General features: G+C 39.2%; 1 protein-coding gene across 7 annotated transcripts in view; it reads right to left on the bottom strand.

The window, feature by feature from the left end:
• Window positions 1-3786: 3786 nt before the first annotated feature.
• LOC128152299 (serine/threonine-protein phosphatase 6 regulatory subunit 3) overlaps window positions 3787-16044 on the bottom strand; it is a 42150-nt gene continuing 29892 nt past the window's right edge. For 2 of the 7 annotated variants that reach the window (XM_052810399.1, XM_052810397.1), the window contains exons 19-24: window positions 15766-15919; window positions 15096-15202; window positions 13413-13563; window positions 9361-9378; window positions 8930-9049; window positions 3787-5266 (exon numbers count right to left, since the gene is read on the bottom strand). In XM_052810399.1, the coding sequence (XP_052666359.1) occupies window positions 5215-5266; window positions 8930-9049; window positions 9361-9378; window positions 13413-13563; window positions 15096-15202; window positions 15766-15919 (602 nt within the window). In that variant the 3' untranslated portion in view covers window positions 3787-5214. Of the gene's footprint in view, window positions 5267-6079; window positions 6202-8929; window positions 9050-9360; window positions 9379-13412; window positions 13564-15095; window positions 15203-15765; window positions 15920-16044 lie in introns of those variants that run through there. The other 5 variants (XM_052810400.1, XM_052810398.1, XR_008238592.1 and 2 more) reach the window with 4 other exon arrangements.

A 16044-nucleotide genomic window follows, 5' to 3' on the forward strand; every position in this document is an offset into this window, starting at 1 on the left:
CCAGTGCCCCTCCGAAAGAACTAGGTTAATTTATTACCCAAGATGTAATTGTGACAACCTTTGACAAATAATTGGTGTAGGTAAGAGGGGAAGGGAAGAACCCCCCTGTTGTGGTTTCAGCCCAGCCGGCACCAAAGCACCAGATGGCCGCTCGCTCACTCCTCCCCTCCTCTCCGGTGGGATGGAGAGAGAATCAGAAAAGAAAAGAAAAAAAAAAAGGTAGAGCCTCGTGGGTTGAGATAAGGACAGTTTACTGGGACAGCACAAGGCGAGAAGAAACAATAACAGTAGTACTAATAAAAGAATATACAAAACAAGTGATGTGCAATGCAATTGCTCACCACCTGCAACGTGACAGACCTCCCATCCCCCTCCCCATCCCGCTCCCCAGTCAGATATTGGGCATGATGTCATATGGTATGTATGGAATATCCCCTTGGCTAGTTCAGGTCAGCTGTCCTGGCTGTGCCCCCTCCCAGCTTCCTCTGAAAACTAACTCCATCCCAGCCGAACCCAGGACACCCCCCCCAGGTAAGAAAGACAGGAAGAGTAGCACATAGTGGAGTTCAAAAGCAGTCCCAAGAGATCTGTAAGTAACAGGTCCAGGATCCATCCGAAAAAGTGAAGTATCTCTATTATGCCCTTGAGAATCAACCACCAATCTACCTAATTATCATCCACAGACTAAAGTAGTGAGACAACCAAACTTTACCTGAGCAAAGTGGGTAAGCTGAATCTCATGAGACACGAGTGACGAGTGACAAAATCTACTCAACGACAGCTAGGCAAGATTTGGTTCTCTTAATCTGGATGACTGTACGCCAGCAGACAATCATGATCTAAATTACAGTCTTCAGAATCCATGTTTTGAGATGCAGAGAACACTGATCACAGGAAAGCACCCACACCACTCAGAAGAGATCTGGAATGAGAAGGGAGAACACTCCATCTGAAGAAGATCCTAGAATCAGAATTGCACTACTTAAAGCTATGGCCAGAAAGATGAACTAAAGGGAATCCTACCTCATTTTGCAAGGTACTTACTGATTTAGAGAAGATAAAGTGCAGAAAAAGTTCCCCTCTCTGGTGGAAAAAGATGCATCAAACACTAAGCCCAGATTCATCCACTAGAGAGAAATTCTGAAAGATACTGCTAGCAAAACACAATGTACAGTTCAGTTCTCGTTACTGCTTCAGCTTGTGGCAGAATAGTAAGAAGCACACACTGACTTCCCTATGATGTCATTAAGAGAAGTGTAAACACGTAAGTCTAGGCACAGGGCAAATCACAGGCTTGGAACAATTTGAACCAGAAAGCCAAGCCAGGTCTGGGCAAGTCCAAAAGATTTCATGAAGTATCCTAGCAAAAGCAGGTAGGAAGATGCCTCTATTTTTATGCTAAGAGTATTTTTTAATTTTAATTTTATTGCCTTAGTCTTCCTCCTTGCTGTAACCTCACATATTCAAACAACAATGGCACAGAAGAATGCCAAATCCTTACCTGTTAGGAAGTAAGATGCAGAAACTAAAAGAAGTTAAATACTTGACAAAAAGGGCTTGTTGCTGCTGCATTAAATTCCATTTTCCATCTTGGTTTGGGAAACAATACAGATACTTTTATACAGAAACTTGAAGCACTTACACTACACTGGAGAAAGCACTATTTATCCTGAGAGTCAGAAGTGATTGTTTAAGTGTATCAGTAGAGCCATCAGTTATATAAAACAAATACTTCCTGATATAACTGTGTAAGATGTATGTCAGAAAACAAAACAATCTCCAAGGAAATCAAAGCTAATTTAAACAGGAAAATAAGTTTATAACGAGCATAGTAATAACCTGATTCATCTTCCTCATAAGTCTTTCATAACTCCTCAGTGGATTTCATACAAAGAATGAATGTCACAGCAAGTTTCCACAGGAGTGGGCAGATGATAATATAGAACTCACTGTTTTCAAGAGGTAGATACTAGGCTTAACGGGAGCAAAAAGGTACATTTCACTGAAGAGCCTGGTCACACTGGGTTGCATTTACAATGATATAATGAGATTGTTTCAACTATCTTCTTGTCTTCTCAGTGACTACCTGTCAACTCACAGAACAGGGGGAATGCTTGCTTAATTAATAACAACAACGTTAGTCAAGACAATGCCTTACACTTTTACTTAAAAATAATGGTTTAACTGGTCAAGAAGGCATGATTCATCCACTCTGCCAGGTAACAGAGACACAGGTCTGAAGACGCAATGAGATATTGCACATATTGCTGGTCTAGCCACTTTTGCAACTTGCTCTTACTTGAGTAAAAATCCTTTACCAGAGAAGTCCTGAGGGTTAAATCCATTGCCCTTTTATATCAACTGACATCATTATTCCTCACTTTCAGGTGACTAAGCCTCCACTCATTTCAAAGAGCACTGTGAAATGTGGCAATGCGTATATTATTCAGCATAAGCCATTCAAAGCAAGCTTATTTCATCCTAACTGCTGCTAAATACACTGTAGGAAGTCAAACCTGTACAAAGGTACTAGACTTTAGTCCATCTCACAAATGCATTGAAGTATCTTTTAATAAAGACAACTATAAATTCCATTGCATGCAAGTCAAATTTGATTAAACAGGCTGGGTAACACAGCCATTCAGAAGAACCTCCCAAGTAGGTTCAAACGTTTGTAAGCATATGTGAGCAGCATAAAAGTGTTGGTAAAAGATGGCAAAAGGTGTGGGGGTGGGGGTGGTGTGTGTACACACCCCCATACACCCTCCCCAAAAACACATCTCCAAAGCTTTCCCTTCAAGTTCAGGGTTCCTTGTACAAGTAATACAGTTAGTGGGTAAAACACACCCCACACCTCCTCAGAACAAGCTCACACTACGTCAAATCTAGGTTAAATCCCAGGCTTAAACTTACCTCCCACACAAGCTGTTAAAACTAACAATAAATGCAATAGTAAGGAAACACCCTCAAGACCACTGGAATCAGCATGAGGTAAGCCAACCTAGTTTACCTCTGTTGCACCCTTTAATTAGAAGGCAAACTACACTGAAGGGTGAATTCCACTCACCACCACTTCTCACACCTCAACCCAACTGATATTACTTATCAGGAATGGAGGGAAGGGGGACAAAATACTCCTTTTTCAATTTTGAGCTCAGTATGAACTGGATAGTGGACTGATATGACAGTTCATTAACAGAGGGAAGGACAACATACTAGAAGACTTCGTTGAACTGCAGACAACAGGGCTGAAATACAGTTTCAACTAATTTGGGGCCAGCATCTCCTTCACTTTTCATGGCTATGTAGCTAGTAAATTCAACTTGTTAGCAAGGGAAAAATAGCTGCACTGGAAAGGACAAAAGTTTCATTCCTTAAAAGCATCAAACTTATGTAAGACAACACATTGCTCTACATGGACTGCAAGTCATGTGTTGAAATGAGTGGTTTTGTTTCCACAATTGCTCAATAATTTCCTTAATTGTTCAATAACAGATCAGAAAGTGATAAAAGGACAGCTGCCAACCTTAAAGCTAATATACAAAACATTTTTGGTCAAGCTGATCTGGAAGTAATTCTGAACTGAAGAAGAAAACTTAGAAACTGACTGAATTCCATCATTTATAAAGTACAAATAAAAGGGCAAATAAATAAAATAGTTACCAATTCCACCTATGATAGTGTTTTTCCCCTCAATTTTCACACAACTGATCAGTTTGTAACAATTTGCAATGACGAGTGCCACAAATTTGCTGCAGAAAATGCAAGAGGAAACAATAAGGGCGATGCCATTATACATATGTGGTTTTTTTTTTTTATTTCTGTATGCAATGTAATGTTTAGGCACGTTGCTTGGGACACCTTCTAAAATAAATCATTGGCCATTGTTTAGAGTATCCTTTTGGCTTTAAATACTGGTCAGGAAAACAAATGATGTAAAAAATAAATGAATATAACTATTACAGAAACAAAAATGAATTTGTATCTAAAAGTGCAGGAGGTGAAGTACTTTAACCCTTTCACCAGACAATGTGGCAATATACAGTATATTGCTTCTGTTTGTTTGAGAAGGCTGTTGGAATTTTACACTGACATAGAAAATTATAAATTACACAGAATTAGTTTCCATAATCACTATATATATATACACAAACCAGCTGTGAAAAAACTGGTTTAGAACATACAAATGAAAGCCTCACACAGATCAGTACAGTGAAAGTAACAATTAACATGCTCTGCTGCCAAAATTTGTATTAAAAACACTATATACTTTTAAAATGCATGTACTGTAATTACATTAGCAGCACGGGCATTTAATTTACTTGACTTGTCTAAAAGGATTATAGCGTTTTAAATACGCAGATTGTTCTGAAATGTTCCTTGTATAATGCATTGTATTAAACTAAATCTTGGTGAATGGGTTAAAAGGCAGGTGAATCACTTAAACACAACAAGCTATGCGCACTTCAAATATTCTAGTGTTTCACCTGTAAGGTATTGTTTCAAGCAAACAAGACTTAACAGAACATATGGCTTTACAGTAACATCAATTTGTCAACTAAGTTGTAGCAATAAATACTTAAAACCTCTACCAATAGACTTACATTTTTGATCTGTTTTAAACAATACAGAAAACAATTACCAATTAAAAAACCTGTTGTAAAATGTTGAACACCAAAAAATTTTCATTTAAATCACTTTTGTAAGCTAAAACAACCAAAATAACATTTATAGGGCATTTCAGTTTCAGAAGAAACATGAATTCATTTTTTTCTTTTTACAAGGTGAAAAATGTATGAAAACTGCTAAATACTTTGGTCACACTAATCGTCAAATAGTTATGTCTCAAATACATTAGATTTGTGTATTCACTTTTTATAAAACTATTCTTACAGCCATTTTAACTATAGTAACACTACTGTCATCATTACATGGGTAGCAGGATCTTATTTCACAGGCCACCCATTATTTAGAACAATACAATATAAACATACGCAAAAATTATTGGTATTTCTCAATGTGCAATATTTTTACACTTATGAATTTCTGTACAATGTCTTAAAATCTAGAATATAAATGTTGCTGGTCCTGATCCCTTGCAAAATTAGTGCAGCAGTGACTGGCTTCAACAGGGTCTAGATGAAATCCTCAAGAAACACTCAAACACCTGGATATCAGTTCATTTTCTTCAGCCAAGGTAGTAGACATCACATATCATACAGGGCCATTAACAGACGCCTCTCCTAAATGAGTGTGTTGATCAGTCCTAAGAGGCCAAAAAAAAGATGTAATTATACAAGAAACAAGAAGAGTCCAAAACAAATTCGGGTAGATACAAAAAAAAAACCCCAAAACCAAACCGTCCCAGATCATGTGGAGCATGACCCCTGAGTTGGAGAGAGGAAACACAAGCTAATAACATGCTCATCCCATTTTATTTTCTGGAGTCCAGCATTTCTGGAGTCTTCATAGCCTAATTAAGCATAGCACTTTAATTAACTGAGCACACCATTGAAGAGTGTTTGATCTTTATTAACTGAGCTATTAAGTGATCTCTAGAGATGTGGTATCTCCCCAAGAGAACAACTAATAAAAAGCACATTTCTGATACTTCTCCAAATCTTATTCTGTGAGACAAAATGTGATACCAGGAGTATTTAAAGTTGCATTTGAAAGTAAGCAGCTAAGACACAACAGGAAAAACAAGAGTGTCTTAAAAAACCTGCTTTAGTTACTAATCTAATCTACAAACTGCCATTTCACATATACTTTGGAAGTGAGTCCATTAGCATGAAAATTTCAGCAAGTATGGAGGAAAGTAAGGAGCAAACCTACAACAGTGAAAACAATAATAGTATATACATTTCTAGATAAGAAGCTTAGTGTAAAAGTGGGCTCAATTGCTCTGGACTAACACAAATAAAGACATCAAATCAGTAGTGCATGAGAACATTAGAGAATTGCAAGCAACAAAGGCAAAAAAATCTCAACTTCCATTCAGCACAAGTCTACTGAATACATTTGAAAACTCCCTTAAAGAATACAAATACCATTTGGAACTACACATGAGAAAAGTTACCTGTAACTCCTGTTCTCTGATGGTGTACATCACAGAGAAGCCACTCTTGGGTCCGTGCTCTACATGCACATGACCAGCAGGAGTCCCCTAGCTAAGTCTTTGGCTGCTATGCTCTAAAAACACTTTTTAAAAAAAATATATACACATTAGAGAAAAGACAGACAGCACTAGACAAAAGTAAACACTTCTTAGAGAAACCTGGAAGGTAAGAAACAAGTGCTGCATGGACAGGAAATCTGACAGTCCATACAGCAGTAAGTCACTTGTTAACTGGAAAAAAAGTCCATGACAGAACAGGGCTCCTAGCAGAGATTACTACTGCTGGCCACCAGCCAAAGACCTACCTAGGGGACTCCTCCCACTAGTCATACATGCATGGAGCCCCAAAACCACAATTATGTTTATCTTGATATTTAGACTGCGCTTATATAAGGATCTGCTGTGACAGCCACCTTTAGAGAAAGTACTGAGCTTTGCTGAAGCCAGATGGATTCAACGAAAGGGGTTCTTGAGATTTCCTGCAACTCAAAAGCAATCCAAAGAACTGCTAGCTCTGAGGGCCCTCTGTTGGTTTAGACAAGCACCTTTACTCAAAAGGCAATCAGCTAGTACCCAAAGACTTCTTCCCTACATTTTAATGCTTATCAGCATTAAAAACATTGTCTTGATAAAAACAGTACCTCCAGTAAAGAAGAGGCTGTGAAAGACAGTTTCTGGGTTTCCCCACTTCAACTACGTATACAGGGTTGGTTTTTTTCTTAGAATCCACTTCTTGATTAAATTTATGGAATTTATGCAGAGCAGAAAGTTCTGGCTTACAGGAAAAGGTAGCAGTGTTTTAGTGTAACACCCAGTACCATAGAGGTTAGACATACTAGCTCATAAACAAGTCTAAAAAATAAAATCTAAATTTGTCGAACATGCTTGCATCTTTCTTAGTCTGCATACAGCATAATCGGAACATGCAGCAGAGTTCTGTGTTGCATGTAGAGCTATACTCTAAATCTTTGCTTACAAAAGCATTTCAATTTTGTCTTCACTAGAAAGCTAGATATAGAATATAGCATCCAAAGTCTTAAAAATGATTACTTCTTTCACAGGATTTGTGTGAAGAATACATTTCTCTAATAGTTTAAAATCTATTGAAGTCAAGAAACACAACAGCTTTTGAACTATTAAAACAAGTATTTAAATATACATTCATAAAATATATATGTGTGTGTGTGTATGTATTCTGAATTCTGATTTTCAGAATCATACCCTTGTTTATACTGCAAGGCTAAAGTGACTCCTGGAATTCCTTTTAATTAAGCAAAATCCTCTCTCCCTTCAGAACATACTCCTATTCAGAACATCCTCAGCTCCCCAACAAGAAGGCAGCATGCACAGCTCTGACCCCGCAAGCCCTGTCCTCCTAGAAAGAGGAGCAGACCCTACGTATTACTCAGGGTTTAGTAAATACACATTTAGGTTTTCCTTTTACAAGGGTTTTCTTTGAGACAGCACAGTTCCTCTGGTCACCCCCGAATTACATCCAAACCAGGAAGTGGCAGCATACCACCCTTTGCCTTAACACCAAGAATCAAGCCTGTGGGATTGTACCTGATGTTCAACAAGCCATTAGTTCTGCTAGGAAACCAGTAAACTCTTGCCTAGATATTAACTTTAAAGTACTTATGAATACCTAAGTTCCAGAGCAAGGTCTTCACTAAATACTGCCTTCAAGGGTGGAAATCTTCTCACCTACCTTAAAGTCTTCATTGTTTTAGGCTTTTAAGATAAAGATGAATCTTGCTCTGACTGAAGTCTAGAAACTAGCGCAGATATGAAACACCTGCATTAAGCATTTCTAACACTTGGTGATTAATGTCACCCTACATGCATTTGATTTTGGTGATGCCATACTAGACCTTGAGTTGATTGTGTACGTTTCCATACCATTGTAACTTGGGAGGCAAAAAAATACCCCAAACAAGTACTTCAACAGGAAATGAAACAGGAGAAATACTGTCACAGGAGAGATTGCCTTTGTCAAATGCCTTTTTTTGGAGAAAGGAGTACTACCTGACAATTTAAGAGAAAAACTTATGCAAGAGCAGCTTTCTCTGTTTGGTAGTACTCCCCTCAGAATTGTATCCTGAATTACTATTCTCCAAGACTGCACTAGTAGTCAAGCTGCCAAAGAAAAATGTTGTCTTTTCTTTCCTCCAATAAGTATGCTGAGCAATCCAGGCTCCTCCATATTTCCTCCAAGGCAAGTTTTATTTGAAACAGATTATTTACGTACTTTGAAAAAGTCTTCTCCAAATCTACAAGTATTCAGATTAATACCTGATGAAGACAAGGGTGCAAGTAATAACTGATTCACAATCAAACAGGCATGACTTAAGGCACCATTTCCTTTCCATACAGCTGCACTAGTGGACTCCCCACAAACTGTTCTGCAGTGTAGAATACAGAATGAAAAAATGGTAGACCTAACTTAACATAAATTTTCAGGACAAAGTCAAACTTATTCCCTATTTTTTTTTTTATCATCACTTTCATTAAGTGTATCAATTCACTACTCTAACTTGATACCATATCACAAAACAGAATGGGGATATTGACAACACCCTGCAAGACAAATAGTACAAGGCAAATACATTTTTGACAACTCAAAGAGTCTTACAATCAACAGAAAATATAACTTTTGAGAATTTTATAAAATAGATGCAAGCACATGTTTAGATCGAGCTAAACTCAGAACTGATAACTAACAGGAATTCATTAATCTCTTTAGATCAATTCTATTAGAAAAACATGCAAACTGCTATTTAGAGGATTGAAAGCACCCTTGAATGCAGTTACCTCTGTTCTGGACTGCTGTTAGTAGGCTGCAGAGCTGAAGGAGCCTCTTCTGCAACCTCTGCATTCTCTTCTACATATTTACAAGAAGCATCCTGCGAGGTAGACAATTTTCCTTCCTCACTTAAAAAAACCACAAAAGAAAAGAAGTTTAAGTTTACTTATAGGGAAATTTCAGGCAACATAAGAAAACTGGGAGATGGGTCCATATTTCACATGCAAATGCATTTAAGTTGTGATTGCAACATGAAGACAAGCACACAGCTCTAGACTTTACAAACACCTAATAATGCACCGGTGTTCATGTCCATTAAAACTTGACTGGATAAAAGGGCAGGAATTAGTGATTACAAATAAGATCAGAAAGGAAATAAGGAATGTGTGTGTGATGCCTGAAGTGGTAACAATTAATCGTGATCCTTTACTATACATACCGATAGGATTTCAACACTCTGAAGCCAGAAGTATGCAAAAAAAGAAAAAAGTATAAAAGAAATTCAAGATTTCCCCGGAAACTGGCATTAAAGTCTGTCCATGAAACACATCAGCAGAATCATCAACTCATCACCATCTTTAATAAACTCCCCAATAACTCCACAGTGAAATATGATATATGGGTTATGCAGTACTAAGACTGCAGCCCAGTCTATTTAATGAACTTCCTCTCAGAGACAAAACCAAACACAGTTCAGTGAAAAAGCAGTACACTCACTATGTAAGACACTACCATGTAACTAGGCAGCCTCAAAAGTCATTAGCAAACAAATACTTGTGTTTTGTCTCAATCAAAGCTTTTCTGCCCCTCTATTCCACCCTCTCCCACCTCAGCCACACCATTATGAGTGCACTAAAATACAAATTTGATCATACACTTGCAAGATATATATAGATAAGAGATATAAAGTAGCTCTGAAGTAGACACAAACATCAATCTTATACCTCTGTGGCAACAAATCTATTTATGCAAGAAGTCAGGAACATTTTAAAGCTACTCTCCTCTGCTGATTTTTCTTCCTATTCTCACAGTTCTCCTTTCAATCAACCCTTTAAATTTCAGCAAATACCTCTCTTTCCTCACATGCCTCCTTATATCTGCAGAGCCTGTAAAAATATTGTCTTCTGCATTTTAACCTCTCATCAAGATCTATTTTTCTCCATTGTATTGGGTTTGTGTGGCAGGGTTTTGGTAGCAGGGGAGGGGCTACAGAGGTGGCTCCTGGGAGAAGCTGCTAGAAGCTTCCCCGGCTCCAAGTCGAACCCACCTCTGACCCAGGCCAAGCCCATCAGCAACAGTGGTAGCACCTCTGCAATAACGCATTTAAGAAGGGGAAACCTGCAGTGGAGGAGGGCAGTGGGGTGTGAGAGAAACCTCTGTGCAGACAGCAAGGTCAGTGAAGAAGGAGGGGGAAGAGGTGCGCTGGAGGAGGGATGCCCCTGCGGCCCGTGGGGAGACGGCAGGCTGTCCCCCTGCAGCCCGTGGAGGGGAGCGGGGGAGCAGATGCCCACCTGCAGCCCAGGGAGGAGCCCACACCGGAGCAGGGGGATGCCCCCGAAGATGGCTGTGACTCCATGGGAAAACCTGTGCTGGAACAGCCTGTACCTGAAGGACTGCAGCCTGTGGAAGGGACCCATGCCAGAGAAGTTCATGGAGAACTGTCTTCCATGGGAGGGACCCCACACTGGAGCAGGGGAAGAGTGAGGAGTCCTCCCCCTGAGGAGGAAGGAGCGGCAGAGACAACACGTGATGAATTGACCCCAAACCCCATTCCACATCCCCCGTGCCACTGGTGGGAGAAGGTGGAGAAATCAGGAGTGGAGTTGAGCCCAGGAAGGAGGGAGGGGTGGGGGGAAGGTGTTTTAAGATTTGGGATTTACTTCTCATTATCCTTGTTTTGATTTGATTGGTAACAAATTAAATTGGGTTCTCCCCCCTCAAATCCAGTCTGTTTTGCCCGTGACCATAATTGGTGAGTGATCCCTCCCTGTCCTTGTATCGACCCATAAGCTTTTTGTTATATTCTTCTCCTCTACATCCCACCAGTGGGGAGGAGTAAGTGAGCAGCCTCATGGTGCTTTGTTGCCAGCTGGGCCTAAACCATGACACCCATCAGATCTCCCCATCTCATTTGCCTTCATACTCTTTGTATTTATTCAAAATAAAATACTTGTCGCTATCACCATCAGAATCAGTCTCCTATTTTTTTGGTTTTTTGAAAACAGGTAGTCTCTGCCATAATTCTTCCCTTTTCATTCTCCATTTTGAACTAAGTTCAGAAACCACATTTTTGTCATTTGCAGTTTTCCACAAATTAACTACCATGCTTATGATGCTCCTCCTCCCCTCAATATTGACCTCAACACCATCAATTTTCTATTGGCAGAAAACTATATAAAACTTAAGTCTGGAAGCATCCATATGCTAGGTAAACAGGCCAGAGTGGGACCTGCTCTCACTACTCTAACTGTCCCTTAATCTAGACTTTTTTTTTTTTCCTCAGCATTGTTTTAGGTATTTATTCCAAAGGAAATACTATTTTTCTCTCCCATTTGTTGTTTTGGTGTATTTAAAAGTCCGTTTAAAGAAAGCCACGTGAGCATTAACTTAGTATGACGCCACATACCTAGCAGAGTAGAGCAGTCTCCATATTTAAGCCTCACCTTTCAGCCTCCTACATTTCCTTAATCTCCCCTTTCCAAATCAAGATGCTGAGTCCCCATTGCTAGAGGTTTTCAAGATGTGATTGGACAAAGTGCTAGATAATCTCATCTGGGCTCCCCTTCCCACAAAAGGTTGGACCAGATGATCTTCTGAGGTCCCTTCTGACCTGGGCAATTCTATGATATTGCCTTCCTTTGCACCTCTGCGTCCTTTTAACTACAAGAATTGAAATGCTTACTCCACAGCTAAGGCAGGTAATTTCATGAAGGCAGGCAGGCACTGCCACAACATGCTGCCTCCTCATACTAGTTTTTGCACCAGTATCAGAAGTCACAGAACTTTAAAGTGCGTGTGAACTAAAGCAGTTTAAGGAAACATTTAAAACCACCATGGATAAATAATCCAACTGTAAACATCTAACACAATAGGAATGCCGACCATATAAAGAATTCCCCAAAATACAGAATAAACTGGAGAGCAGATGCATCATTTACTAAGTCAGCAAGGCACTATGGTTCCATGCCACATCAGTCTGCACCAAGTCACAATCTTCCTCTAAACTGCTTTGGTTCATTTCCTCTAACAATGCCATTTGATTTATAAGCACTGTGCAGCCATAAATGCTCCCTCCTCCATAGTGAAAAACATCAGAAGTCAGGTGCAAAAGAGGTTAGAGTTGGTATTTATTCCTTCAATAATCAAAAGGATGGAAGCAAAAGTGACTGAAAGCTGTTAGATTTCAATTCCTGAACGATCCAAGATCAACAGCACTACCCCTAATGGGACAAAGTAAAATTAATTTAAAAGAAGGGCAATATAAGGACTAACACTGGGAAGTTTTTTCTACTGAAATGGACTGGGAGTTTCTAAAGCAACTTCCAAGACATACGGACAATTCCTTTTCAATAACTAAAGCCAGAATAGGGACAGATACTAGGAAATTATTCTAAAAGAATGAGAAGAGGGCTGCATGCTAAAATGCTAGTAGGATGATCTGATTTGTCAAGATCGGGGCGGGGGACGACACACCAGCTTCAGTTAATAAAGACAAAATTATTTTTGCAGGTCAGACTGTTTGTAGCTTCTATTTCCTTATATAACGATTTGATACCAAATAAAAACCACTTGATCATTAAATCTAAGATCACAAGATCTTAGTATACAAGATCTCAAACAGAGGAAATGCAAGTGTGCTTTATTCCCATAAAAGGATCACATTGTTGATATATGTAATATGGACTATAACCATATTTAAGACAGTTATTCCTAAATCAAACACTTTGTATCAGAAGATACCAAAACTAAGGAGTTAGTTCTTCCAGTTATTCTAGAATTCTACGTGCCACCTGTAGTCCAGAACAGATTTGACACCACCATCCATACCACCAAGAGTGATCACCCCAAATGTCTGATGAGTTACTCTCAAAAGCAGTACTTGGCTGCCAACTTCTGTCCTCCATCCTCCTGGATTGGGGGAGTGGAATTCCAATCCAAATCTAACAATTCTGTGCAAAATTTAAAAAGCTTAGCTTTGACATGCAATTAACTGTATGGTACAAGAATAATTGTACATAAAAAATGCACAGGAACATGCATCAGGGTCAAAAGTTATTGAGTCAGTCTTCCACTGAAATTAAGGCTTGCTAAGGAAAATCATACATTACAGTAACTAACTGGAAGTAAAGTTTCAGAACAATTACTTTGGGAGAAGATTTCTAGTTAAAACATCAGGAATTATCACTTGCAAAGAACTCTTTTTGATGACAGGTAGTGTTCCATCAACAGTGCTTATTTTACAAAGGTAGGAAGACAAATAGGTATTCTCACCTTTTGAAAACAGCCGTTTCAGTTTTAGCGTCTACAGTAAGGCTCAGTGTCTCTTTCATGCTGCCGTTCATTACTGTTTCAGTTACCTTGTCTGCATTTTCTACATCATCCTCTCCATCTGAGCTGGCCTCCATAGCAACACTTCCCGGGGCTAGATATATAGAAGTAATTTAATACATGGCTGGTTATGTTTCTATTTCATGAGCAAGCATACAAGCCAATATAACCAGAACAATAATTTTGCAGTTTTTGTACACTTCTTGAATTCTTCCTTACACACAGTCACCGTTCTGCAACCCCCACTATACACATATATAGAGCGTAAGTACTTCCTGCAGATGGCTTAAGTCACATTCCATAACTATTTTTTTTTTTAATTTTGCAAGCCACTTAGTGATTTAGACGTTACTGCAACAGGTTTGCCTGAACAAGACTTTAGTAGGATTATAGTGATGTATTATTTTTCTGTACAGTCGAATTCATTACACAAGCCCACACAGTACAAACTTGACAGTAAGTTTCCAAGTACAGATGAGCCTTTGGGAAGTCCAGTCTCCCTAGACTTCTCATCTGCACTTCTCGTTCTGTCTATTAATAATATATACAAAAACCTAATTAGCACATGTTTAGCCTTTAACCTGTTCATACATGTAGAAGAAAGAATTAGTGCATGCATAGTGAAGGTAACCTGGAAAAGAATGAGCAGGAAGGGGAAATTTGAACACACTGAGCCTACTGGCCTATTGCCACATAGGAAGAGACTAGAAGCTACCAGTCTTCTCGGGCATCAGCTCAGCTAACTAAGTGCTGAGACAGGTGAGGATTCTCTAACAGAACACACTTAGCTTCTTTGTAATGCTTTTTCTGTTCATGATGTGCAGGCTTTTTAGAGGAAATAGTAACACTGGCTCCTGTTTTAAATAGGAAACTATTTTAAATAGTTCAGAAATTCTTTGACAAGTTGTCCTGGTTTCAGCTGGGTTAGAGTTAATTGTCTTCCTAGTAGCCGGTACAGTGCTATGTTTTTGAGTTCGGTATGAGAAGAATGTTGATAATACTGATGTTTTCAGTTGTTGCTAAGTAATGTTTAGTCTAAAGTCAAAGATTTTTCAGCTTCTGATGCCCAGCCAGCAAGAAGGCTGGAGGGGCACAAGGAGTTGGGAGGGGACGCAGCCAGGACAGCTGACCCAAACTGGCCAAAGGGGTATTCCATACCATGTGATGTCACATCTAGTATATAAACTGGGGGGAGTGGGGGTGGGGGGGATCGCTGCTCAGGGACTAACTGGGCATCGGTCAGCAGGTGGCGAGCGATTGCATTGTGCATCACTTGTACATTCCAATCCTTTTAGATTACTATTTTCATTTTATTAGTGTTATCATTATCGTTATTAGTTTCTTCTTTTCTGTTCTATTAAACTGTTCTTATCTCAACCCACGAGTCTTACTTTTCCCGATTCTCTCCCCCATCCCACTGGGTGGGGGGGAAGTGAGTGAGCAGCTGCGTGGTGCTTCGTTGCTGGCTGGGGTTAAACCACAGCACAAGTCATTTTCATTACCTGGCAGAACAGCAGTAGAGCCAGATAAGAGGTCTCTGGAAGCCTAAATTTTAAAGTTCAGGGAGATCTTTCTCAAGTACAAGTCTTAAAATCAATCTTTGCATTCTGAATGCAGAGTACTTACTCTCTAGCTGTGTTGCAAGAGCAGTTATGTTTGCACTCAAGGGATCAATTGGGTCTGTGTTTGTTTCCATTTCCACAGGAGAATTACTTCTTAAGGAATCTTTTGAGCTTCAAATACAAAGTAAAAAAAGCTTTAGAGACATTTCTGAATAGCAGAATGAAAATGTTCTTAGAACAGTATTTTTAGTTCTATATCAAGGCTATGAGTCCTAGAACTCTACTGAAACTGAATGACAAGTTTGTAGGAGTCTTGGGAAGATGTGCTAAACAGAAGTTTAGTAATGCAAAATCCACCAGAACTGAGCTGACTGAGCATATTTGGTGGTGGGTTTATTTTTGTTTTATTTGGTTTGATTACAATTATTAGTGGGCATGTTCCTGCTAAATAAGGCAAACAAGTATCACTGGGTCCTTGTAGCGTTTCCAGTATTTTTAACTGACTTTCTAAATGTACTCTTTGTAACTTGAAAGATGGTTCTCTGCTGAGACTGCCAACACAGTCATCATCCACAACAGAAGTGATTTTACTAATTAATTGTATATACAGTATAGCTACACGTTTTTCATTCTGAACGAGCTCAAAAGTCAGTCACTTTTCTATCCACCATCAAATGGCAGGTGCCATTATATTTAGTAGTGAAGAACTTGCCCTGAATCACTAACATTCTTACCTCAAGGAGGATGTGAATTCAGAAAAGGAAGCCCAGCCAGTTTCTTTTGCTGGCACAGGTTCTTCTGTACTCCACACATCAGACCCAACAGATTCCAGATTGGCACCATGCGCAGTCTCCATGGGTATATCAAAGTTAGCTGACCAGTTTGGTGCTGAAAAACCACCAAGTTCATTAGGAACAAATTTAAATAAAGAATATGAGTGCACATATGCCTAACACACTGATTCTCTATATGTACATTCTAAAAAGAGCAGCAAAATTCATAACTAGACTTTA

This window comes from Harpia harpyja, chromosome 16 (genome assembly GCF_026419915.1).
Source record: "Harpia harpyja isolate bHarHar1 chromosome 16, bHarHar1 primary haplotype, whole genome shotgun sequence".
Taxonomy (NCBI): domain Eukaryota; kingdom Metazoa; phylum Chordata; class Aves; order Accipitriformes; family Accipitridae; genus Harpia; species Harpia harpyja.